Source organism: Hippocampus guttulatus, chromosome 4 (genome assembly GCF_054856545.1).
Source record: "Hippocampus guttulatus isolate MCC_2025c chromosome 4, RoL_Hgut_1.0, whole genome shotgun sequence".
Lineage (NCBI taxonomy): Eukaryota > Metazoa > Chordata > Actinopteri > Syngnathiformes > Syngnathidae > Hippocampus > Hippocampus guttulatus.
Window position 1 is genome coordinate 4,001,296 of NC_141264.1, and position 23,694 is coordinate 4,024,989.

Below are 23,694 nucleotides of genomic sequence, written 5' to 3' on the forward strand. Positions count from 1 at the left end.
AGCTGCTGTTTTTTAGTCACCTGGAAAGCGATGATTTTGGAGATAGGAGGATTTGGCCCGACCCCAGCGACTTCATACAGCGATTACAAATTGAGAGGTAGAAGGGCAGATTTTATGACCAAAACACATCCCTTCACCATTGCTGAGTTGGATCAGTTTAATTGACAGAGTAAGGAGTAAATGGAATAAAGGGACAATGTGACTTACTTGGCATCATCTATGTTGGACATTTCCTCTCGAGGGCCATAAGGGAATTCCATTGCGTACTTGCACTTGTCATTGCTTCCAAGAGGAGAAACAAAGTCGTTACAAAACACTCAAGATGTTGCGATTCACATAAGCACAGAGCAATACGATGCAAGATGCAGTCCATGTATTTCCACAGTACAACAAAGAAATATTGGACGACTATTGTACAATACTGTACGTGAATCGTAATGTAAAAATGTACAAACTCGGTACAGCATTGATGATCAATGAAGACAAATCTACTCAAATGCTAAAATGAAGATTGAAGAAGGCTCGTCTTGACATCAATTCAATTGCATTGTACAGAAAACTACAAGGCACAAAGAGGGAGGCTCTCTCAAGACTAACATTCAAGGGGGGGGGGGGGGGGGGGGAATCTTTGCTTAATACAACACCTTGTGTGTAACATGACAAGAGTCTCATTTGTTTTGTTGATGCCCGATCATTTAATTATTCAATGTGTAGTTTAGTTTGGCAGCTTTGTTCAGCAGATGAGGCAATTCTGGGCAAATGAAGCTCTTACTGCTGCGTATAATCATAAGAATTTCGAATGTATGTTTCGGATCGTCCGACTAGAAGTCCGTTGACTGTCACCGTGGCTGCCGTGACAGTAAAAAACCCTTCCCCCCACTGTAAACAGGTGACAAACAGAAGGAATTTTCAATCTAAAATGGCGCAACACTACCCTCTGCTGGCTGTTTGGCTCATTACAACTCACATCAGGCCCATATTAATTAACCCGTCCCAAATAAAATAATCAAATAATAAAATAATAAAAGCAATCAGCAGCTCGTGCTTGAACTCTTTACTTTCCTTGTGCTACCTGCTGCACTCCGAATAACCGAACGACACGTGAACAACTCTCTTGAGTTTCTGAACAGTCGGGAGTGAAGCAGTACGTGCTCGGAGCGTCTTTCTGAACGCACCCACAATTGGGGAACGGGCATTTTGGGTGTGAGTCAGAGCTCTACAGTTCTTAGTCTCTGCTTTTGTAAAATACATTTGCCCCCCCCCCCCCCCAATGCGATTTATACACGGCAGCGAATTATATAAATGTTTTTTCTTTTTCATGATGCATTTTTTTGGGGGGTGACTGGTGGGACTTGTAGTCCATCGTATGAAGGGCAATCAGAAAAATATAGTAAATGCATCAACACCAGTCAGAGAAGATTCAAACCCTATCAAAGACTTTGGCTCTGAACAAATTTCGGTTCCGTTTTAAACTGCTCTTCAGAGTACTGACATTTCAAATGGAACATTTTTTCTTTTTTAACAGCAGTTAAACTGATCTTGAAGAAGTCTTCAACAACCAAGAAGATGCCAGCCTTTCCAAATTACCATGACCTGAGTGACTGAAAAGCTCCACAGAGGGTTACCTAGTTGTAAAAACTGAGCACGATTGATTGGTAACCATTTTGCCATCGACAGAAACTTATAACGAGGTTGAACACGGCATGCCACGTTCTCCAAACTAGTAACAAGTAAAAAAGGTTGCGACTTCAACAGGAGTTTTCAGAGGAAAACTTGGTTGAAAACATATTTGACACTTATTTGAAATATATATTTTGGGGCAGAAGTGCATGGGACGTTCCTGACACATACCCCATGAAGTGAAGTAGATGAAGAGTGGAAAAAGAAATGGCAATCAACGCTTGTGTTTTCTTTCTGAATTGAAAAATCTGAACCACAAATCTTCATTTTGTTGGAACACTAAACCACCGAGCTTTGTTAAGTTCACCAGTCCCAGCTGCAGCAGAGCAGCCCCCAACAAACCCTACGTGGTTCAAATGGCGTTCTGAAGCGTCCCTCTTTTTGCTCCAAACACGACCGTTGTCATCAAGACATCTTTTTCTGTCTATACATCAACTTGAAAATGAAACTCCCACTTCTATTCACAGCACATGCAAAACAGAGAACATGACAAAATGCGAACACCATCAAAATATGGACAGGAAATGTTTGAGGGGGATGGCTGCAGGCTGAAACTTGATTAGTGGTACATACCGATATGATTTCAACACTCTGACGAAGACCACACCGACAGCGCACAGCAAGGGAGAAAGGAAGGGAAGCTTACGTCGCAAGTGTCATTTGGTTCAGAATAAAAATAATAACACAAAATAATTGGTACTAAAATAGCCTGGCGTGAGGGATGAACAATGGCAGGGCGACCAAATCTAGTAACTCGGGACATTGCTGAACCTACCTCAGAAGTAGCTGAAGTGAGTTGAGGGGAAGTATCATTTTTATATATTGTACAGGTAATACTAGTGTTGTCAAGGGATCCAATTTTTTTAAAACCTAACTAATCGCATAATTTTCTGTAGTTCAGCGTGATTGATCACATTTTTTGGCTTCTACTTCTACTATTTAAATTTTTTTTTAGCAACGCTTTTAACATATATTCACTTCAGTCAAATCTGGGATTTAATGAATGTAAAATTGTGAAATGTACTGTATATATAGACTCAAAGATATCCTGAGCAATAGCTTTCTTTGATCCTTGAATACAATTTTTCGACTGCAAAATTTAACAAAACAATCTAAAATGACTTGGCTTCACAGGCATCTTTCTGAAATTGTTCTCATAGGAATAATTCAACAAAACTGCTCATGAGCACCATAATACAGCAGAGTGACCCGCGGAGGAAATTTGAGCAGGTTATTTTGATCTGAGATGATACGCCGCAGACATATAACTAAGATGATATTTAAATTTGGCGTTGCAAGGGCCTCAAATTATTTTACATTCATCCAACAAGTGTCAAGCACAAAGTAAAACTACCGATAGTCGGTGTTCGTACCAGACTCCTCTAAATCTGGCTCGACACTTGAGCACAGGACGTCACAAGAAGCGAATAAAACGAATAACAACAGAGTTTTTTTTAAACCTTTAAAGAATTAAAATTAATCTCCAAAGTTAACGCTTTAACTCTTGACACCCCTATTCAATACACTCAGAACAACTCCCAAAACACGACTTTAGCTCGACAGTTTGTCATCCGATACATGCATCCTAAACTCAACAAAACAAATCATTGAACACGCGCTTCTTCCGTTAGAAAGAACATCTTATTTGATAAATGGTAACACGCCACATTAGTGAAAATTTTACAGTTTACCTCCAGCGAGTCCCAGGGACTCGCTGATCAGAAAAGTATGAGTCCCATTCTGCATTCAGAGAGTCCCAACTTTCGAATTCTAAAATGGTCTACTTATTCAATAGCATATGATAATAACACAAACAACAACATATACATACAATTATAAACAAATGCTGCAAAAATTTAAATTCAGTAGCAAGCCTGAGGATTTCGGAAATTCATGGTAACCGTTTTTCGGTTCCGTCTGATTACCCAATTGGAAACCACGGTAACTAATTTTGGGTTCCATAAACCTTCATCATGGGAACCCATTTTTCTATTTTGACTGATATTCATAATCAAGAATTCTGAAACTCAAAAGTATAATGTTTCATGGGTAAATGTATTCAAAAAAATAAATGGATCAAAATATGGTGTACTCATATGGCATCATGAATACAGCATACCACAAAATCAGAGTATTTTTTCCAATCTCACACTGCAAAGATTAATTTACTGGCAATCATTAATACAGGTAAGTATTGATGTGGCTTGACATCCTCTTCCCAAGACGATGCATGTGTAATCAACGATCAATTTGACGATAGAATCTAAACAAGTCATTATTATTTCTACCAACAGTTAACATTAGCATTACTACACCTTGTGACGAATGTTTTATTCCTAAAGTTACCATGCTACAACCAGTAAATTATAGAATAACCAATACTGTTTCATAATATTTTTCATAGCGATTAGCCTATAGATCTAATGACCAACTTGCCTCGTAATCGTGCCTCCCGTCGTATCTCGCTCTCGTGTTCTCTGCATACGTCACAGGTGAGCTTAGTGATACGCCCGTCGGACGATTCATACGAAAAATCAGACTGGCATTCCCATTTCTTAAATGTCGTAATTAGTATACCTTTGTGATTTTTTTCGCCGCCATCTCAAACTTTCATCCGTGCGATTCCTCAGTTTGCGGACTAAAATAGCGACCCGCATGCGCACATAACGTTATCTGTTCCGCCCCCCTCCCCCAGCCCCCAACACTGAAAACAAAACAAAAGTAAATTAGAATAAACACACTCACACACTACACCACAAACACACATACAGGCACAGTGAATTTGCGTTGATCACACAGGAGAGATTTGATCGCGTACAGTCAACTTGTGTGCGGTGACTTTTATGGTTAAACGATTTTTCGGTACCATCAAAATTACACCACGGAAACGACACGCTACCGGTAACGATCGTTACCGTGAAATCCTCAGAACTGCCGTAGGTTTTTTTTGTTTTGTTTTGTTTTGACTGAGAAATTTCCGTGCGTCCCAAAAACGCACATTATTTGGAACTGTGAGCCCTGCGGTAAAGTTATGCGTTTAGGACGCGGGACGCAGAGGTAACGAGATGGCTGCACATATCAAATTACAGCTTGGACATTTGCCAAGCTAAATGTGGAAGGAACAAGCACATATGCTCTCCATTTCTCGAGTTGCAGGCAACGAACAAGGTAAGGGTAAAAAAATTTTAAATGGCCAAATTTCACTGAGCCATCGTCAACAATAAAAACAGAAACAACAAAAATAACAGTCACAACAGGAACAATGACAAGAACAACAGCCGAATGAGGTGAATTACAAGTCGCCAGATCAGACTCAGTATTTCGTTGGGGGCTCTGTCAGCTCCGAACCAGGGCTTCGCATCGTCGATGCACACTGCAGATTAGTCACCTAATTCTCATTTGAGAGGTTCTGTCCCACTCTTTCCGTCGGCAACGCACAATTTTAGTACAGTGATCCCTCACTATTTCGCGGTTCGTTTATCGCGGCTTCAGTGCATCGCGGATTTTTTCAAACATTCATAAATCTTTTTTTTTTGGGAAGTCCGCAAAAATCAGTGTCTAACTGTTGTTTACTATACATGCTAGTGTGTGCCACTCTGCTCAAGCACGGAAGGTCCACCTGTGTGTGCTTGCACGCATGGGCACGCAGGTTAGTGTATGTGTGTTGCTGAGAGAGAGAGAGAGAGAGAGAGAGAGAGAGACAGACTTGTAAGAACAAAAGCAGGTCTCTCCATCCTTAATTGTCTAAACAACCTTAATTGACTCATCATAAACATCTGCTGCACCAGGGATCGCTGGCCTGTGTGTATGTGTGTGTCACACACACACATACACACAGGCCAGCGATTTTTGCGGACTTCAAAAATAAAATTATTTTTTTTATGAGTTTGAAAAAATCCGCGATGCACCGAAGCCGCGATAAACAAACCGCGAAATAGCGAGGGATCACTGTATATGTTAATTGGTCGCTACTTTGCGGATTTTCGTTGATCGCGGGTGGTTTTGGTCCCCATTAACCGCGATAAATGAGGGATTACTGTATCTCAACTCGAGAAATGCCTCTTTGTGACTTCCCCATTTAACTCGGGTAAATGTCCAAGCTTTCCTTTGATAAACAGCTTTCATCAAAGAAATCTATGATTTGTGACTGAAGAACCAGATGTTCAAGGACTTGTTTTGTTGAATTCTATCCTTGGCTAATTTAACATCTATGATGAAGCACTAAATGCCAAAAGAACAATTCCAATTATTAACTTTTACTGCACTACATGGTTGAAAAAAAAAATGGTTTGGACTGGCATCTCCATGAAAAAGCAAAGGCATTAAGTTGATATTAAGTGCGGCCAACCTCTTGAAGACAGCCGTCTCAGTCTTGGCATCAACAGTGAGGCTGAAAGTCTCTTTTATGGAGCCGTTGATGACTGTATCTGTAATACTGCGTTGAATGCTGCAAGTAGTTTCATCTTCCATTTTAGATCTTCCACAACCCTTAGATGTGACGGAAGAGCAAGAAGAAATACTCGGACTCAGCCAGCCTTGACTTTCTATTTGAAAAAAAAAAGAAAAAGGAAAAAGAAAAAAAAAACAGAGCGAGAAAACAAAGGCTGTCAACAGGACTGTGTTAGAATGACATTGGTATATTTCAATCTGTTGATCTCACCATCCGAATACAATGGTCCAATGACACCCAGCGGATCCAGTTTCTCGATGTTGGTTTCCATAGCAACGGGAGAGTTGCACATTAGTGGGTCATTGGGGCTAAAAGACAATGTTTTTACCCAGAAACAACCATTAATTATGCAAAGCTCTGTGATGGGAAACAAATGAGGGATGCAGACTGTTTTGGGATTTTTCATTACATTTAGTTTTTATTTAATTGAAATTGAATTTTAATTCAATTTCAGAACCGGTTTGCTAGGTTTTATTATTTTTTGTTTGCTTGGGGTTTATTTATCTGAAACAAACTCAGCTGTCCTGTGTACACCGTATTTTGCATTCTATAAGGCACACCTAAAAGCATTAAATTTTCTCAAAAGCCGACCGATGCGCCTAATATAAAGAGACTCTCTTCATATTCCCCATTGAGTTGTTTCCCTGTTTATTAGCAGGAACCAATTGAAAAGAGCCCATGAGGTTTGTGTGCCTTTTTGGTGAATCAATTGTCTTCATAACGTTTGTCTTTCATTTATAGTTTTGCAATGTATTGCAATTGTAAGCTAGCGTTGCATTTTCCGCTGAGTTAACTGCCAAAAGAAGAGGAGCCATGAAATATACGGCAATGAGGAACGACCTCATCTGGTAGCGCATTTTTCTTGGCTGCCACCAGATGACAGAGCTTTGGCCGACACATAGTTAAAGAACTACAACTTCTCATTTCCTCCAGCTAATGACTATAGTGAAATAAATACATTTGCAATCAACACCAAAAACTCATGCATTCAATGATTTGCTTGCATTGTTTGGGGAATGTAAAATGTATTTTCAGTAATCATATATATATATATACAGGTACATACATATACTGTATATTATTAACATTTGTTCTTTTGTCTGATTTCCTGAACAATTTTTTTTTTCAATCTTGGCCTTTGTTCTTTTGGTAATTTTTGTGAACCCTAATTGCGTTAAAATGCAGACAGAATTAAAAATATATAATAATAAAACCATTATTACTACCTGGTGGTGGAGAAGTTAGAGAAATCAGCCCAGCCCGTCTCTGAGTTGGAATTTGGAGCTGAATAGCTGCTCCAAGCTGTGTCTATGAAAGAAAAGGAGAGGGAAATAAAAAAAACCCTCACTGAGGCTGTTATGAAAATGGCTGTCGGCATGGTGTTGAAACAATGATTATAGAGTTCATACAGTTCAACATGAAAACCCAACATACTTTACTGAAAGCTATTGATCTTAGGTTAGCAAAAATTTAACACCAAAATGTTCAACATGCGAGCCCTTTGGTTAAGCTGTATGCAGTATATCAAAATCTGAATCAGATTTATTGGCCATGTATGCAAAAAACACCACAAGGAATTTAGTTCCCGGTTACAACCCGTTCAGAGGAACATTGACAAGACAGCAAAAATCAACATGGGGAAGACGGAACGAGGTCAAAACAGTTTTCCATTTCTTGTCAAATGAAAACAAGTCAATCGGGATTGATGCTGTTAGCTATCGACTGGCTCTTCTGATTGAGTTTCGGGGTCTCAGCTGCAAGGTGTTTCGAACTTGGTGTGGGTCACAAAAACCCATTCTCTCGAAGAGCCGCATGTCAGTCCGGTATGGTATGTCTGTCTGGTGGCTGCTTTGAATTGATTTCTTCGTTTTTGCTGAATTTGCAAAAATCTCTGTTTATTGTGCAGTGTTTTTGGAGATGCAGTGTCAATCATCTTTTTCAGTCCCAAAATGTGTACATGTATCTAAAGGGATACCGATTGCTCAAGAATAAAACCATGAAGTACACTAACCTGTTTCAACTTCCATAATGTCTTCAGAGCTGGGATTAGACGCTTCAAACGCATCTTTCTTGGAATCCTCTTCCTCCGAGTCAGTGCTGTCTTCGCTGTCTGTGCTACCTGCACTCCTAAGGCGGAAACATTCGTGATGATACGAGACGTGCCGAGGCGATGACGATATTTTTCCAAGATACTGTACAGCCTTACTGGGAACGAAAACAATTACTATTCAGTACCGCGACTAAATCACTTAAAAACAAAAGCAGTTGAGAACTGAGAGTCGCCGCTAGGAATTGACACGGATTAACATGGAACAGGAGAAGTGAGCCAAGCTTTTTTTTCATCAAATGACGCTACAGCTTCTGGTTTACTTTCAAACCGAGCATTCCCTCCTCTTTCATCCAGAACTGCTTCAAACAATAAAGTGTATGCAGGAAAAGTGGTTAAGATTGCATGACTGTCCGTGTTTTATGTTATGTGTTGTGTTATTTTATGTTAACTGTTATGTAAAGCGCATTGTTACAGCTGTTGTGAAAGCGCTATATAAAGAAAGATGTTTTGTATTTTTTGCAGTCAGGTTTTCGACTGGGAATGTTTACCGTCTACCGATGCAAATAGATTTATCAGAATTTTGGAGGTGGGTGAATAAGAGTTCTACATTATTGCCAGTTGGGAAGTACAAAAAGTCAAATGCAATCACAAAACCATTATAAATCATTGTGGCAATTCATTTGTAACATTTTACAGGGTTCTTTAAGATTCAAGTAAAAAAGTTGATAACCAGATGGTACTGGATTTAGATCTAAATACAGTATCAATACGTCGTTAATGTACATATCCGTGCATGCATATGTTGTGGTTTTATTATGTGACAAGACAAAACGGAACTCGAATTGCAGTCGCTGGGCCCATGCCAAAATCCATGTGAACCTTTCTAACCTGGGTCGCCTCTGTGCCTCTGGTACAAAGGCAACATCTTTTTCATCCCAGATGTCCTCCTCATCTGAACCAGCATCCTCAAACTGCTGGATTTTCTCTCTACAGCGTGCTTCAAACATAGCTACTTTCACCTGGGGAAAAGGGATGAAAAGAAAACCATAAGAAAAGGACAAAAAAAAACTGTCACAAATGATGTGCATGAACAAACTTAAAACTGAAGACATACCGCTATAAATTCGGCGAGCAGATGTATTTAGCAGGTTACATTACATTAACATAAATACCCTGCTATTTTTATTTATTTATTTATTTATTTTAGAGTTTACAATCTTCTAAAATTCCAAAGGATACATTTTCCAATTAACATCACTCCAACCACTCTGGGTGCCAATTGTAATTGAGACATTGTTTGCAAATCGTACAATTTGATTGAACATATTTTCTGGCAATTGCCATTTCAATACTTTTATTGTCTTCGACTGAGACGTGGAACTGCCAACATGGAGTCATCATTTTTGACTAGGCTACGGCATTCGAACGTACTGCAAGTCATTGGAATGTCTTTGCAGCATGTTCAAAAGACTGCAGTACGTTGGGAAAAACAAGGCCCAGTCAAAAGTTTTTAGCCCACATTGGCAGGTCTGTTTTTCTATAATCCTCAATGACATCAGTAAAGTATATCCATCCATCCATCCATTATTTTATTCACTCATCCAATTTGAGGGTTTTTAAAAATATATATATTTTATTTTTTACATGAACGCACCCTTTATTTTCTTCAATTATCATTTAACTTTCACATCATAGAAATGAGGATCATGGGAGATGTGGTCGGTGAAATGCATCATTTAAAAACTTTTATCAACGAAAGTAATAAATTTTTATGGCAGCTCATTTATACAGATGGGTCAAGTGCTGTATTTGAACGGTGACAGAAATTAAATCCATTGAAAATATTTAAAACTTCTGCGAGTCAGCAGGGGGGTGATATAATAGTGATTCACTTTGCACGTTTGATTTGGTAAAAGAAAGGGACTGCCATTCATACAAACATTTGAGATCTCAGAAATGAAACACCCAGTTCTACTCCCTTTTTTAAGCAGCACTATTACATATACACTCCTGTCCAAAAAAACACTGGCGCAACGGTTGATGACTTTATTTTAGCTGTAGACTGAAAACAGTTTGATGACTAGAAATATGAGACAAGAGATCAATATTTTGTCTTCATGTGTTTAAATGTGAATCAGATGTACAGGTTAGACGGGACTTTATTTTTTAAACATTTGTGAAAAAGTATTGGATAATGTGACTGAGAGTTGTGTTTTGTTGCCAAGGTGGGTTCTATTTCATGATTGATTCAAACAATAAATAGCAGTCAATGTCTACACTGGGTCGAGGACTTGGGTTTTGTCTGTGAAAATTACCTTGATACCGGTTAGAAACATGAACCATAGACAGTCCAACAGTTTGGAATTACACAGAATGATGTTGCACAGACAGATTTCTTTTCTTTTTTAATTTTAGTGGGCGGCCCGGTAGTCCAGTGGTTAGCACGTCGGCTTCACAGTGCAGAGGTACCGGGTTCGATTCCAGCTCCGGCCTCCCTGTGTGGAGTTTGCATGTTCTCCCCGGGCCTGCGTGGGTTTTCTCCGGGTGCTCCGGTTTCCTCCCACATTCCAAAAACATGCATGGCAGGTTGATTGGACGCTCTAAATTGTCCCTAGGTGTGAGTGTGGGCGTGGATGGTTGTTCGTCTCTGTGTGCCCTGCGATTGGCTGGCAACTGATTCAGGGTGTCCCCCGCCTACTGCCCGAAGACGGCTGGGATAGGCTCCAGCACCCCCCGCGACCCTAGTGAGGATCAAGCGGTTCGGAAAATGGATGGATGGATGGATGAATGGAATGGATTTTAGTAATAATTTTAGTGATCAAAATTTCTCAGGAATAACATGCACCCAAATACACCCATGAATTTTTTTCCCCCTCTGTACTCATGCATTATACGGACCCCAGATTTGCTAATATCCCCACTTAAAAAGTGGTGCACTATCCGGCCAGAGCAAGAACCATGGGGAGCTCCCTATTGTTTTTGTTAAAAAAAATCTTATGATGATTATTATTATGACTAACAATGCAATATTGCAACAAAGAGCTTTACAGAACAATAGGAAACTATGATTGATATTTTTTGACCGATGAATCGTATTGTTGGGACCTAAAAATGCATGAAAAACTCACCAAAATTTGCACATTCATGGGCCTAGCGAAACAAGACATTTTAAAGTCCTCATTCACAATTACAAAAAATGGCTCTGTAGCACCCCCTACAGTGGAAAATCTAAATCTGATCCCAGTACGTTTGACCTTATGCACGTGTAACACCCTGAGACGTACACAATAAGTCCATTCCAGCCATATTCTTCATAAAGATTTTTTAACCAAATTTTCACATTTACAGGGGTCATACTTTTGTACTCTTGTCAAATAGGTTTGGTCAGATGGATTCCAAACTTGGTCTGTACCATCTCAAGACATGGGACAACAACAGGGTGAAAAACGTTTCCAAAATAGTGCAAATTTTGCGTTTCATATTTCCTTCGCCACAAAACAGGAAATGCTAAACATATGGCATTATTTTGTAACACTTATTGCCCCACTCAATGGCTACAGGAAATCTCTTATTTTGAATTTTAATGTACCGCCCCAAGTCCAAATCCAACTGAAAATGTGTCACAAGACGATCATTCCTTAGACCGAATATAATGACTTTTCTACAAAGAACGTGGCCTTTGCAGTGCCACAAAGTCTGATGATTGACCATGACAAAAAAGCTGCTGTAACTTGACCCAGATGATGCTATCCTCTCCAAATTTATTTGATAAAAGTCCGGGCCTGAAGACATCTACAAACTTTTCATCGTAATGGTAGCGCCACCTACTGGCTATTTTATTCATTGGTGGTTTTCTCTTAGCGGAGTAACCAGATTTACCTCATAGTTGCTCTGAAGAGTGTTTAGGTGTTCGTGATATTAAAACACTAAGTTGGTGAGTTTTCGCTGAATGCTGGCAACATGCTGTTCTCCAAGAAAACGCTACTTTTGAGGGTCTAAACATGCATGACAACTTCTTTGTACAGATCAGTCCTAGCAAAAGCATTAATATTTTATTTTGCGACTTTTAAAATAATGGCACAGCAGAGCCCCCTACACATTTTTAACAAAGCAGCCCCAACTGTACGTTGTTCACCTAGATCTGCAACAAGTTTGAGGTACATGTGACAGCCAAAGAGCCTGTTGGAGCCATATGCTAAACCAAACAGGAAGTCTGCCCATTTTGAGTTTTCTTTCAAATTTTGTCCCATTTTTGGCCTTTCTTAAAGGACACATTTCAAAGAACTCTTCCTAGAGCTATTGTCTGAGTGTCTTGAAACTTGGGGTGTTTTTATCTTAAGGAATTCAAGATCCTCTCCGTGAGCCGTCACCTTACCGTGGTGGAGGGGTTTGTGTGTCCCAATGATCCTAGGAGCTAAGTTGTCTGGGGCTTTATGCCCCTGGCAGGGTCACCCATGGCAAACAGGTCCTAGGTGAGGGACCAGACAAAGCACGGCTCACAAAGCCCCTTATGAGAGATAAAATCGATGGCACTCAGTTTCCCTTGCCCGGACGCGGGTCACCGGGGCCCCCCTCTGGAGCCAGGCCTGGAGGTGGGGCTCGTTGGCGAGCGCCTGGTGGCCGGGCCTACACCCATGGGGCCCGGCCGGGCTCAGCCCGAAGAGGCAACGTGGGTCCCCCTTCTCATGGTCTCACCACCCGTGGGAGGGGTCAAAGGGGTCGGGTGCAATGCGAGCTGGGCGGCAGCCAAAGGCGGGGACCCTGGCGGTCCGATCCTCGGCTGCAGAAGCTAGCTCTTGGGACATGGAATGTCACCTCTCTGGCAGGGAAGGAGCCCGAGCTGGTGTGTGAGGCAGAGAAGTTCCGACTGGATATAGTCGGACTTGCCTCCACACACAGCCTGGGTTCTGGTACTAGTTCTCTCGAGAGGGGTTGGACTCTCTTCCACTCTGGAGTTGCTCATGGTGAGAGGCGCAGAGCAGGTGTGGGCATGCTCATTGCCCCCCGGCTCAGTGCCTGTACATTGGGGTTCACACCGGTAGACGAGAAGGTTGCTTCCCTCTGCCTTCGGGTGGGGGGACGGGTCCTGACTGTTGTTTGTGCATATGCACCAAACAGCAGCTCAGCATACCCACCCTTTTTGGAGTCCTTGGAGGGTGTGCTGGAGAGTACTGCTGCTGGGGACTCCCTTGTTCTACTGGGGGACTTCAATGCTCACGTGGGCAATGACAGTGAGACCTGGAGGGGCGTGATTGGGAGGAACGGCCCCCCCGATCAGAACTCGAGTGGTGTTTTGTTATTGGACTTCTGTGCTCGTCACGGACTGTCCATAACGAACACCTTGTTCAAACATAAGGGTGTCCATATGTGCACTTGGCACCAGGACACCCTGGGCCATAGTTCGATGATCGACCTTGTGGTTGTATCATCGGATTTGCGGCCGCATGTTTTGGACACTCGGGTGAAGAGAGGGGCGGAGCTGTCAACTGATCACCACCTGGTGGTGAGTAGGCTCCGATGGTGGGGGAAGATGCCGGTCCGTCCTGGCAGACCCAAACGTATTGTGAGGGTTTGTTGGGAGCGTCTGGCGGAATCCCCTGTCAGAAGGAGTTTCAACTCCCACCTCCGACAGAGCTTTTCCCATGTTCCGGGGGAGACGGGGGACATTGAGTCCGAGTGGACCATGTTCCGTGCCTCTATTGTTGAGGCGGCCAATCTGAGTTGTGGCCGTAAGGTGGTTGGTGCCTGTCGTGGCGGCAACCTTCGTACTCGCTGGTGGACACCAGCAGTAAGGGATGCCGTCAAGCTGAAGAAGGAGTCCTATCGAGCCTTTATGGCCTGTGGGACCCCAGAGGCAGCTGACGGGTATCGACTGGCCAAGCGGAACGCAGCTTCGGTGGTCGCCGAGGCAAAAACCCGAGCGTGGGAAGAGTTCGGTGAGGCCATGGAAGCCGACTTCCGGACGGCTTCGAGGAAATTCTGGTCCACCATCCGACGTCTCAGGAGGGGGAAGCAGTGCACCACTAACACTGTGTACAGTGGGGATGGGGCACTGCTGACTTCGACTCGGGACGTTGTGAACCGGTGGGCAGAGTACTTCGAAGACCTCCTCAACTCCACCAACACGTCTTCCTTGGAGGAAGCAGAGTCTGAGGACCCTGAGGTGGGCTCTCCTATCTGTGTGGTTGAAGTCACCGATGTGGTTAAAAAGCTCCTCGGTGGCAAGGCCCCAGGGGTGGATGAGATCCGCCCGGAGTTCCTCAAGGCTCTGGATGTTGTGGGGCTGTCCTGGTTGACACGCCTCTGCAACATCGCGTGGTCAACGGGGAGAGTGCCTCTGGATTGGCAGACCGGGGTGGTAGTCCCTCTTTTTAAAAAGGGGGACCGGAGGGTGTGTTCCAACTACAGAGGGATCACACTCCTCAGCCTCCCTGGTAAGGTCTATTCAGGGGTGCTGGAGAGGAGGGTCCGTCAGGAAGTCGAGCCTCAGATTGAGGAGGAGCAGTGTGGTTTTCGTCCCGGCCGTGGAACAGTGGACCAGCTCTACACCCTTAGCAGGGTCCTCGAGGGTATGTGGGAATTCGCCCAACCAGTCTACATGTGTTTTGTGGACTTGGAAAAGGCGTTTGACCGTGTCCCTCGGGGAGTTCTGTGGGGGGTGCTTCGTGGGTATGGGGTACCGAACCCCCTGATATGGGCTATTCGGTCACTATACCACCGATGTTAGAGTTTGGTTCGCATTGCCGGCAGTAAGTCGGAATCGTTTCCAGTGAGGGTAGGACTCCGCCAAGGCTACCCTTTGTCGCCGATTCTGTTCATAATCTTTATGGACAGAATTTCTAGGCGCAGCCGAAGCGTTGAGGGCGTCCGTTTTGGTGGCCTCAGTATTGCATCCCTGCTTTTTGCAGATGATGTGGTGCTGTTGGCTCCTTCAAACAGGGCTCTCCAACTCTCACTGGAGCGTTTCGCAGCCGAGTGTGAAGCGGTTGGGATGAAAATCAGCACCTCCAAATCTGAAACCATGGTCCTCAGTCGGAAAAGGGTGGAGTGCCCCCTCCGGGTCGGGGGAGAGATCTTGCCCCAAGTGGAGGAGTTTAAGTATCTTGGGGTCTTGTTCACGAGTGAGGGCAGGAGGGAGCGAGAGATCGACAGGCGGATCGGTGCAGCGTCTGCTGTGATGCGGACGTTGTATCGGTCTGTCGTGGTGAAGAAGGAGCTGAGCCAAAGGGCGAAGCTCTCAATTTACCGGTCGATCTACGTTCCAACCCTCATCTATGGTCACGAGCTATGGGTCGTGACCGAAAGAACGAGATCCCGGATACAAGCGGCCGAAATGAGTTTTCTCCGCAGGGTGTCCGGGCTCTCCCTTAGAGATAAGGTGAGAAGCTCGGTCATCCGGGAGGGGCTCAGAGTCGAGCCGCTTCTCCCCCACATCGAGAGGAGCCAGATGAGGTGGCTTGGGCATCTGATTCGGATGCCTCCTGAACGCCTCCCTGGTGAGGTGTTCCGGGCATGTCCCACCGGGAGGAGACCCCGAGGAAGACCCAGGACACGCTGGAGTGACTATGTCACCCAGCTGGCCTGGGAACGCCTCGGGATCCCCCGGGGAGAGCTGGAAGAAGTAGCTAGGGAGAGGGAAGTCTGGGCTTCCCTGCTAAAGCTGTTGCCCCCGCGACCCGGCCCCGGATAAGCGGTAGAAGATGGATGGATGGATGGATGGAATTCAAGATGACAAGTGCAAGATTTTAATTTGATCGAACGCCATTGCCGTTGGGACATGCTGTTTGGCAAGATAAATGAAGCTGATTTTGATGGTCATTCGTGAAAACATATGAACCTTTGCACACACATCACGTCTAATCAATATTTTGTTTTGGGGAAGAAAAAAACGGCTTAGTTCCACCCCACTAAAAACTTTTAATGAAACAGCTCCGGTTGAATCTTTCACCAAGATGTACCAAATGTTGAAGTCACAGTTCAAGACCTATAAACCATCTCTGGGGCCCTACTCTTAACTCAACATGAAGTCAGCCATGTTTAAATTCCTTTCAAATTTCGGTCAGGGAAGGAACAGGGAAATGGACGTGAATAAAATGAAACACATCTGACTCTGTCGTATTTTGTATAAAAGTGGGTTCTCCAGACAGCAAGAAGTAGGTTCCAAAGCAAGTCTCGCCAGGGCGCAATTTCACAACTCTCTGGCCTCAGGAAGCATCAGGGAAAATGGATGCATATCCGTGGCATTTTTCTTCCTTGTTTATGTGACAAGAGGGCTTGGTCTCACATAAGGCTGCACCTTGCTCGCGGGCCATTTCTTGAAGATGTCTCCGCTTCCTGATGTGAAACTAAAGCCCTCTGAGAATTGGGACACCTTGTTTTTGTTGTTTCACAACCAAGGGCAAAGGTGTGAAAATGGAGTGAAGAGTTAGAAAAAGTATTAAATGTATTGGAAGTGTGAAACTCGCGAAAACAGCTATTTTTGTGCACCCCCCCAGCCAGACCGATTGATATCGCAAAACACAACGGAAAGCTTCAGCTGTGCTGATTGAACTATTGATGTCCTTCTGCAGCAGCTATGCATTTTAACTGCAGTTGCAGCGTTGCACCACTATGGAGGTGCTATACCAACATCAGTACATCGGAAAGACCCGATGCAACAACCGAAGAAGAAACACATCAAATGAATCATGTTTTTTACCTGCTACTCTGTGCTATTGATCTCCTGATTTTCCCTGGCGGATGGTACAAACAGAGGTGTGAATCTTCAGTACCTAGTACCGTGAGGAGATTCAAAAATTCTAGGACAAAGTTTTATGGACTGATTAACCTTTACCAAAGTGATGGAAAGGGCTTCTCCTGAGACAAGCTCATTAATCATCAATGTGGACAAACATGAACTGAGAGTGGAAGGTTATATGCTGGCCAAGTCAGTCTTCACACTGAAAACATTTACCTGCTAAAGAGGTAACCGAAACGAACAATAACCGAAAAGAGGCTACACTAAGAACCTGGAAAAAGATCCTCTAAAATGCAACCAAAAGTTTGTTTCATATCATTTGCAGGTCTGGGATTTGCAAATTAATATTATTTTTTTCTTTATTTTTAAGAATAGTGTGTTTCGTTGAAAATTAGTAGTATATCTGATCTAAATAAATACTTGGAAATAAAATTTTAAATGGCAATTTTAGTATGTAGCCCAAATGTTTTCAGTCAACAGCAAGTATGAAGAAAATTGTGTATGGTCATTCTTACTTGATAAAGGATTATTGTACCATGTATTGTCATCACACTTACTGCATGTTCTGCAACTTAAATGGAAGTTTAAAAAAAAGGGCACCGTTGATGACTTACTTTTTTCTTCATTGCATACTGTCTAATTATTCAGGTGTCAACTCATTGTTTACAAATATTATTTATTGATAATTTTTTTTAGATATTCTTTTACTTTTAAAAAAAGTTAGATTTCACTTCCATCAATAAAGTTAATATCAGATATTTACTTAAGCTGTGGTGTGAAAGCGACTTCAGATTCAAGATGCAGGGTCATTCCATCCCAAATCACCCCAAACATCTAAATATATTAACTCATTCAGTACCAGCCAATTCTAGACCAAGTCTGAAAAGACGTTTTAAAACGTCTTTGGGAGTGAATGAGTTAACCAAGTGGATATTGATGTTAATGAAAACTTGGTGTACTTGTTGATATACTGTATGCTACATCTCAAATTTTGGGTCAGTCTGAGCAGGGATTTGGGAGTTATGGCCCACCAGCTGCTAAGGGTGCAGTGTGCACTAACACAAAACTTTATCATATTAATAACACGCACATAGACATACAAATGTTTTTGTTTTGTCCCCCCCCGTACCCCTCGCGATCGACTTGGGACCTGTCCACGAGCTCCCGGTCAATCGTGATCGACATATTGGGCACCCCTGATTTGAATGATTTGGATTCCTTGTTGAATTCCCTGTCCAACATCTGTTTTGCAAATATTAACTGAGTAATTCCTGAGATATGAGGGTTTAAAGAAAGGCGCCACACACCCCTTTTTGCCAAACTAATGAAAATTCGGTGGGTCGTAGCTCCCAAACCCCTGCTCCGATTGACCTAAAATTTGAGATTTTGTTTGTGTTGTTCCATCACGAGCAACAAGTACACCGAGTGGCATTTACATCAATATCTGCTTGGTTAAACCTACTGGATAATTTGGAATGGAATGACCCTCAACGCCTCCAGACTTCACTTTTTGACTCTTTGATACACTAAAATGGATTGACAACAACTGGAAATACATTTTGTCATCTACATTAATATTCAAGATGAATAATGACGGTACTTACACTTTCATTTGTATTGAGTGAAAAACTGATGTCTGATATTCTGTCAAAGGGAATACTGCAATGTTAAAGACAAAAATGGGTTAGTTTCGAGCTCTATATTATTTCCAATGCTTCAAAGGCAACTACAATATACAGTAACATACGAAAGTTTGTGACCTTCATAACAGTCATTTTCATATCATAACAGTAAATGATGGGAAGGAAAGAGTTGGCATGATTATGAAAAAAAAAGAAGGTAAGGATTTTCACAAAACAAATTGCGGTCACAAAGAAACAATTACAAGAATTTAGAGCTATTTTGACAAAACAAAACCAAAAAAAATAGACATGCCAAATCTATTGTGAAGATATTTCAAGAGCCGTCATGTGAATGAAAATCGTTTTTTTTCTCCACTTGATTACCAAAAGAACCATGATATGAGGAACATAAACAACACACGATGGAATACAGATTGAAGTGTTTGGATTGTGCTCGGAATGAGGTACAAATGATTCATGACGTTTTTCATGAAAAAGGTTCCATTGCCAATATATTTTGTATTTTTTTTAATGTTTTGGAATCTTTCGATATCCTATTACCAGATTTGCATATTTGTTTTTTTATATTATTTTAGGCTGTAAGTGAGCAGGATGCCCCATTTCAGGCTCCAGTCGACTCCAGTCAGTGGATAGGGGACTGGGCGGGCCAGCTCAGCTGTTTTCTGCAGCTGAGCCATGATAGGTTATCTGAGCCATGAGCAACTATGATATCATTTTCAGTCGACAGAAGGTAGTAAAATGGCTGCCAATGGAGATGGCCAAAAACGCGTGACAACATATGCAGCAGTGATCTTTTGACAGATCGTTCGTGAAATGTTCCTATGTATAAGAAATTAATGTAGCGATGATGCGGACTATGAGCGTGTAAGAACTGAATGTGAAGTGAATATGAAACATCCAGCAAACATTTACTCATTTGCACATATGTATGTGATTTTTATTTTTATTTTTTTTTGGTTTTTAGTTGTAGCTTTTTCTGCTTAGCTGTGGACGAAGGCGGACGCTTTGTACTCGGCTCCTGTTCCCCCCACCCATTATCCCTGCTTGCTTGCTGACTTTGATTATGTGCTGTCCCTTTTTCTAAAACTAGCCTGCTTATTTTTCTTCTGAAAAACAAATCATAGAATTAGCCAGCTGGACTCTCAGTACTGTGGATAAAAACATTTCGAAGAAAAGAGCAGGCAGTGGGGACACTTCTTTCCCCTCAGGGACTTTTACTGCTGAGTAGATCCTTGGCAGAAGTGGAGAGTGGTATGCTTGATGTTATTGTCTGTACAGAGTGTGGAAGACCTCTACATTATTGGCTTTCTGAAAACAGGTACCGTGCTGTTTGGAGTTGGCAGTTTCCTGATCTATCGCAAAACTCAGCCGTTGGAAGCAGCTTAATTGGAAGGGAATAAGATGAAGGTCTTTATGGAGGGTGATCAAAACTCAGACTCATGTGTTGACTAAACTCAATCGCAAAGTGGATGCGGTTTTGGAGTCTCTTGGCAAAATGGAAAAGAACAAGGAGTAGTTGGCGTCTGGCCTTGAAAAATTGATTGAGGATTCGGCTAATTGATGCCATTGAGAGTCACAAGGCTAAAAGACATTCAAGGGTGTCTGAAATTGATGACAGCCTGTTCCCAAAACAACTGTTCTCTGGACTTTCCTCTGGATGAAAACTAGGCTCGGACGCAAGCATTCCTATCAGCCCCTTAACCCTCCTTCCTCGACCCGAGTCTGATATGCCAAGGAGGTCTCCACGGAGACGATAAGCTAGGTGATACAGCTGCGGATGCGTGACACTCATGCACACCCACGATAACGCACTAGATACCTCCCTGATTTCACTGCCTTCAATGGATTCCGATTCACTCCGCACTTGTGACGTCACGTGACTGACAGAGCGCTCATATGGTCTGAGCTGCTAATCAGACTGGTTGCATCGCGTTCTCCCCCTTCATTCTTCCATCCCCCCTGTTCAGTACATGTAGGCTCTTGAGATTTGTTGTCCATGCCTTTGAAATGTAAGGTGCGTGTGATGAGGTTTTTTTTTCCCCTCAGGGGCAAGTCATGCTTCCATTGAAGGAGAATGGTTCGCGTCATTGTTTTTTTTTCTCCACCTCTTTCCAATTTTTTTCTTTTCATATCTGAATATCAGGGTGCTAAACAGCAAGTCACCAAGGTTCCAGTTCTGCCTCCCTCTGTTGGTCATGTTCCTCTTAGCTGATCCTAACTGGAAAAGTAAAATACCTTATGTGTTTCGCATACTTGAACAAATTAATCAGATTCTGACGTCTCGGCAGTGTTTATTTGCTTTGTCAATGGTACAGTGCATGTCAACTTGGCGAGGACTTCTTGAGTCTGTTGCTCAGCTTTACTTATCTTTTATTTCGCCATAGTCATGCATGTCAAGTCACATATTTACGTAATCCTTCATATGGTTGGTGGAACAGAAATGTCGTCACATCTTAATTATTTTTTTTTTCTAAACGGACGTCAGTCTTGTTAAACCCCAAACTGTTTCAAGGCGAGGGACGTAAACTTTTGTTTTGCTATTAAATTACTTGCTATAATGGGAGAATCCTCCATTTCTCAATTTGAAACAATGCCCTCTTCCACCTGCTTGGGGACAACCAATCACGTGACTGAATCCTGTACGCACATTCACAGAATGAACATTTGAATGAGGACTTCATCATTTCCCGAACTTGCAACCAATCAATAGACCTGCTCATTTTTGGAGATAGTTTAAATACTTGATAGAGTTGATTGTATGACATAGGACAATTGACGATAATATTGAGGATGATGTATATCGCCCACCCGAAGAAGCAAGGCTGGAGAAATGGCTTTTCTTTTTTTCTCTCCTCCATGGTGACGTTAGACAGCCTGGATGACGAGCTCGAAGCCACAGTCTCTGGCTGGTTCTCAGTTGTGCTCTGATTTCTTTTGTTAAATAGACCTTCATGATGATGCTGCAAACCGCTGTGAAAAGCTGTCTAAGCTTACATTGACAAAGTCACCCTTCACGAAATGTGCCCTCACAAAGCACAATTTTGGTTTCAAAATCAGCTCGTTTGCAGGCATTTTGTCACTCAAAGGCTATTTAGTGCATGCAAATAACCAAGCGCATATATGGCAAACTTAAATTACATCACAGTCTCACTGTGATCTATATTAAACATAAAATAGTGGAACCAATTCATTTTGATGGAATGGGCACTTTAACATGAACGAGGAACATTTTTGGGGTACTGGACAAACGAGTGTTTTGACGGGTGTGACGATGGAACAAACGAACAAAAATCTGAAGTATACCCATGTAGGTTTTAGAGCTATTCAGACTTAAAAAATCTCATTTCTGAAGAGTACTGGGACAGCACACCATTGACTTCAAAGTGGTTGTGTACCGTCTAAACGAATCTTAAGGAAAGTCTGGTACATGTTTTGACTAATAAAGACTGATCGGCACAATCAAATGTAATAGTTTGCCAGCACGCAGGGCAATATTCCCATATGATAATATGCTTGCCAGCTTTGAAATGTCTTCAGTGTCTTGTCCCATCAGTTTTATTCAATCATTTATTGATTTTTCAACATGTACTCACTCCAAAACATCATCTGGATCAGCAAACTCTTCGTCATTGAAGCCAAACTGCTCAATAAAATTGGACGTCATTTGTTGCATCTGATAATCAGAAAACGCCTAGCAAAAGCCAAGACCAATATTGATTAATGACGTACTCTCTCGAGCAGGGGTCACCCACATGGTCCCCGCCAGCCTGTACTAAAAGTAGCACCAGTGATTGAACATTGTGATGTTGCCGGAATGTTGTTGACGTTATCATTTCAAAAAAATGTCCAAATTTAGCATTTATATGTTTCCTACCATATCAAATCACTGTTTACGTTAGTGACAAATTAGTAACATGAGGGGTGTCTTCACATACCGTCAATAATTATCATTCATTATTATTAACAAATGTGATTGGAAATCAATGTGATCAGAAGTGTGTATTAAACTGGTAGCCTTTCGCGTTAATTAGCTCTCAGCTTCAAAAAAGGTTGGTAACCCCTGCTCTCGAGCCTGCACAAAGCTAGCTAGCATTTACAGAATTGGTTGACTGCACAAAGGCCACACCCTATGTAAAAGAAGAGGATAAGTCATATGCCTGCATGATTTAGGTGTCAAAATTATTTGGCGTGCAGTTTAAGTAGGCACCATAGTCAAAATGTGTGTACAGTTTAAAAGACTGGGCTAATGACAGAGATGTTTGGAGTCGAACAAATGACACTACAAATTGTAAAGTTGCGGCCAGACGTTTGCATAAACTCATGAATCCAATAAATATCTCGAGCCCTGTACCTTTCAATGATGTAGCCCCAGTGAAATATTTTTTCAGCCAGGTACCCTCTAACTCGCGCAAAGCATTTCCGGATTACACCCTCCCATCCCCCGCCAAACAAAGGACTCAAAACAGAGTGCTGTGCCATCTGTCTGATGTCTTACACTGTAGAACTGCATTTGTAGTGGGTATGTCCAAACTATTTGAAAAATATAAAGATAACTAAAAGTAGAAAGAAAGAATTAATTATAATTAAATATGGCACAGAAAAAAAATGAACAACAAAGCGTCCTCTTTGGGATCATAGTATAGATTTGTTCTAAAAAAACAAACGTTCAACTTCATTTTAAATAAAAGCAGAAAAAAAGCCCTTCAAATAATTTAAAAAATGAAGGACAATATTACCAGTTGTCAACAGTGAATATTGTATTGTTGCACTGAGCTGGGTGTTTTTGTACCAGTTTTGTATTTTCCGGACTATAAAGGTGCTACTTTTTCCCCAAACTTTGAACCCTGTGGCATTAAATGTGATGTGGTTTATTTATGGATTTTTACTGACAAGCATCAAGCCATCAATTAGTTTGCCCATCGGTATTACATCTGATCAATGGAATTAAAGAGCACATCATAGAGGCTATCAATAAAAGTGTCCGATTCCGCCCTCATACTGAATATTCATCAGCTATTTTAAAGCTGCAGGAGGAGCCGGCCAAGAGAGAGAGAGAGAGAGAGAAAGAAAATATAGATAAATAAAACGGAAACCTGTGGCTATTAATCCGAAGCGGCTAATGCATGTACAAATT

At 42.1% G+C, this 23,694-nt stretch overlaps 1 protein-coding gene across 3 annotated transcripts in view; it reads right to left on the minus strand.

Moving 5' to 3' along the window:
• The window catches only part of ppp6r3 (protein phosphatase 6, regulatory subunit 3), a 65,338-nt gene that overhangs the window by 5,994 nt on the left and 35,650 nt on the right, over positions 1-23,694 (minus strand). Inside the window, exons 16-24 of one of the 3 annotated variants that reach the window (XM_086108332.1) lie at positions 22,154-22,251; positions 18,522-18,576; positions 9,069-9,199; positions 8,142-8,257; positions 7,357-7,438; positions 6,341-6,438; positions 6,029-6,224; positions 2,254-2,271; positions 208-282 (exon numbers count right to left, since the gene is read on the minus strand). In XM_086108332.1, the coding sequence (XP_085964458.1) occupies positions 208-282; positions 2,254-2,271; positions 6,029-6,224; positions 6,341-6,438; positions 7,357-7,438; positions 8,142-8,257; positions 9,069-9,199; positions 18,522-18,576; positions 22,154-22,251 (869 nt within the window). Of the gene's footprint in view, positions 1-207; positions 283-2,253; positions 2,272-6,028; positions 6,225-6,340; positions 6,439-7,356; positions 7,439-8,141; positions 8,336-9,068; positions 9,200-18,521; positions 18,577-22,153; positions 22,252-23,694 lie in introns of all 3 variants that reach the window. The other 2 variants (XM_086108331.1, XM_086108333.1) reach the window with 2 other exon arrangements.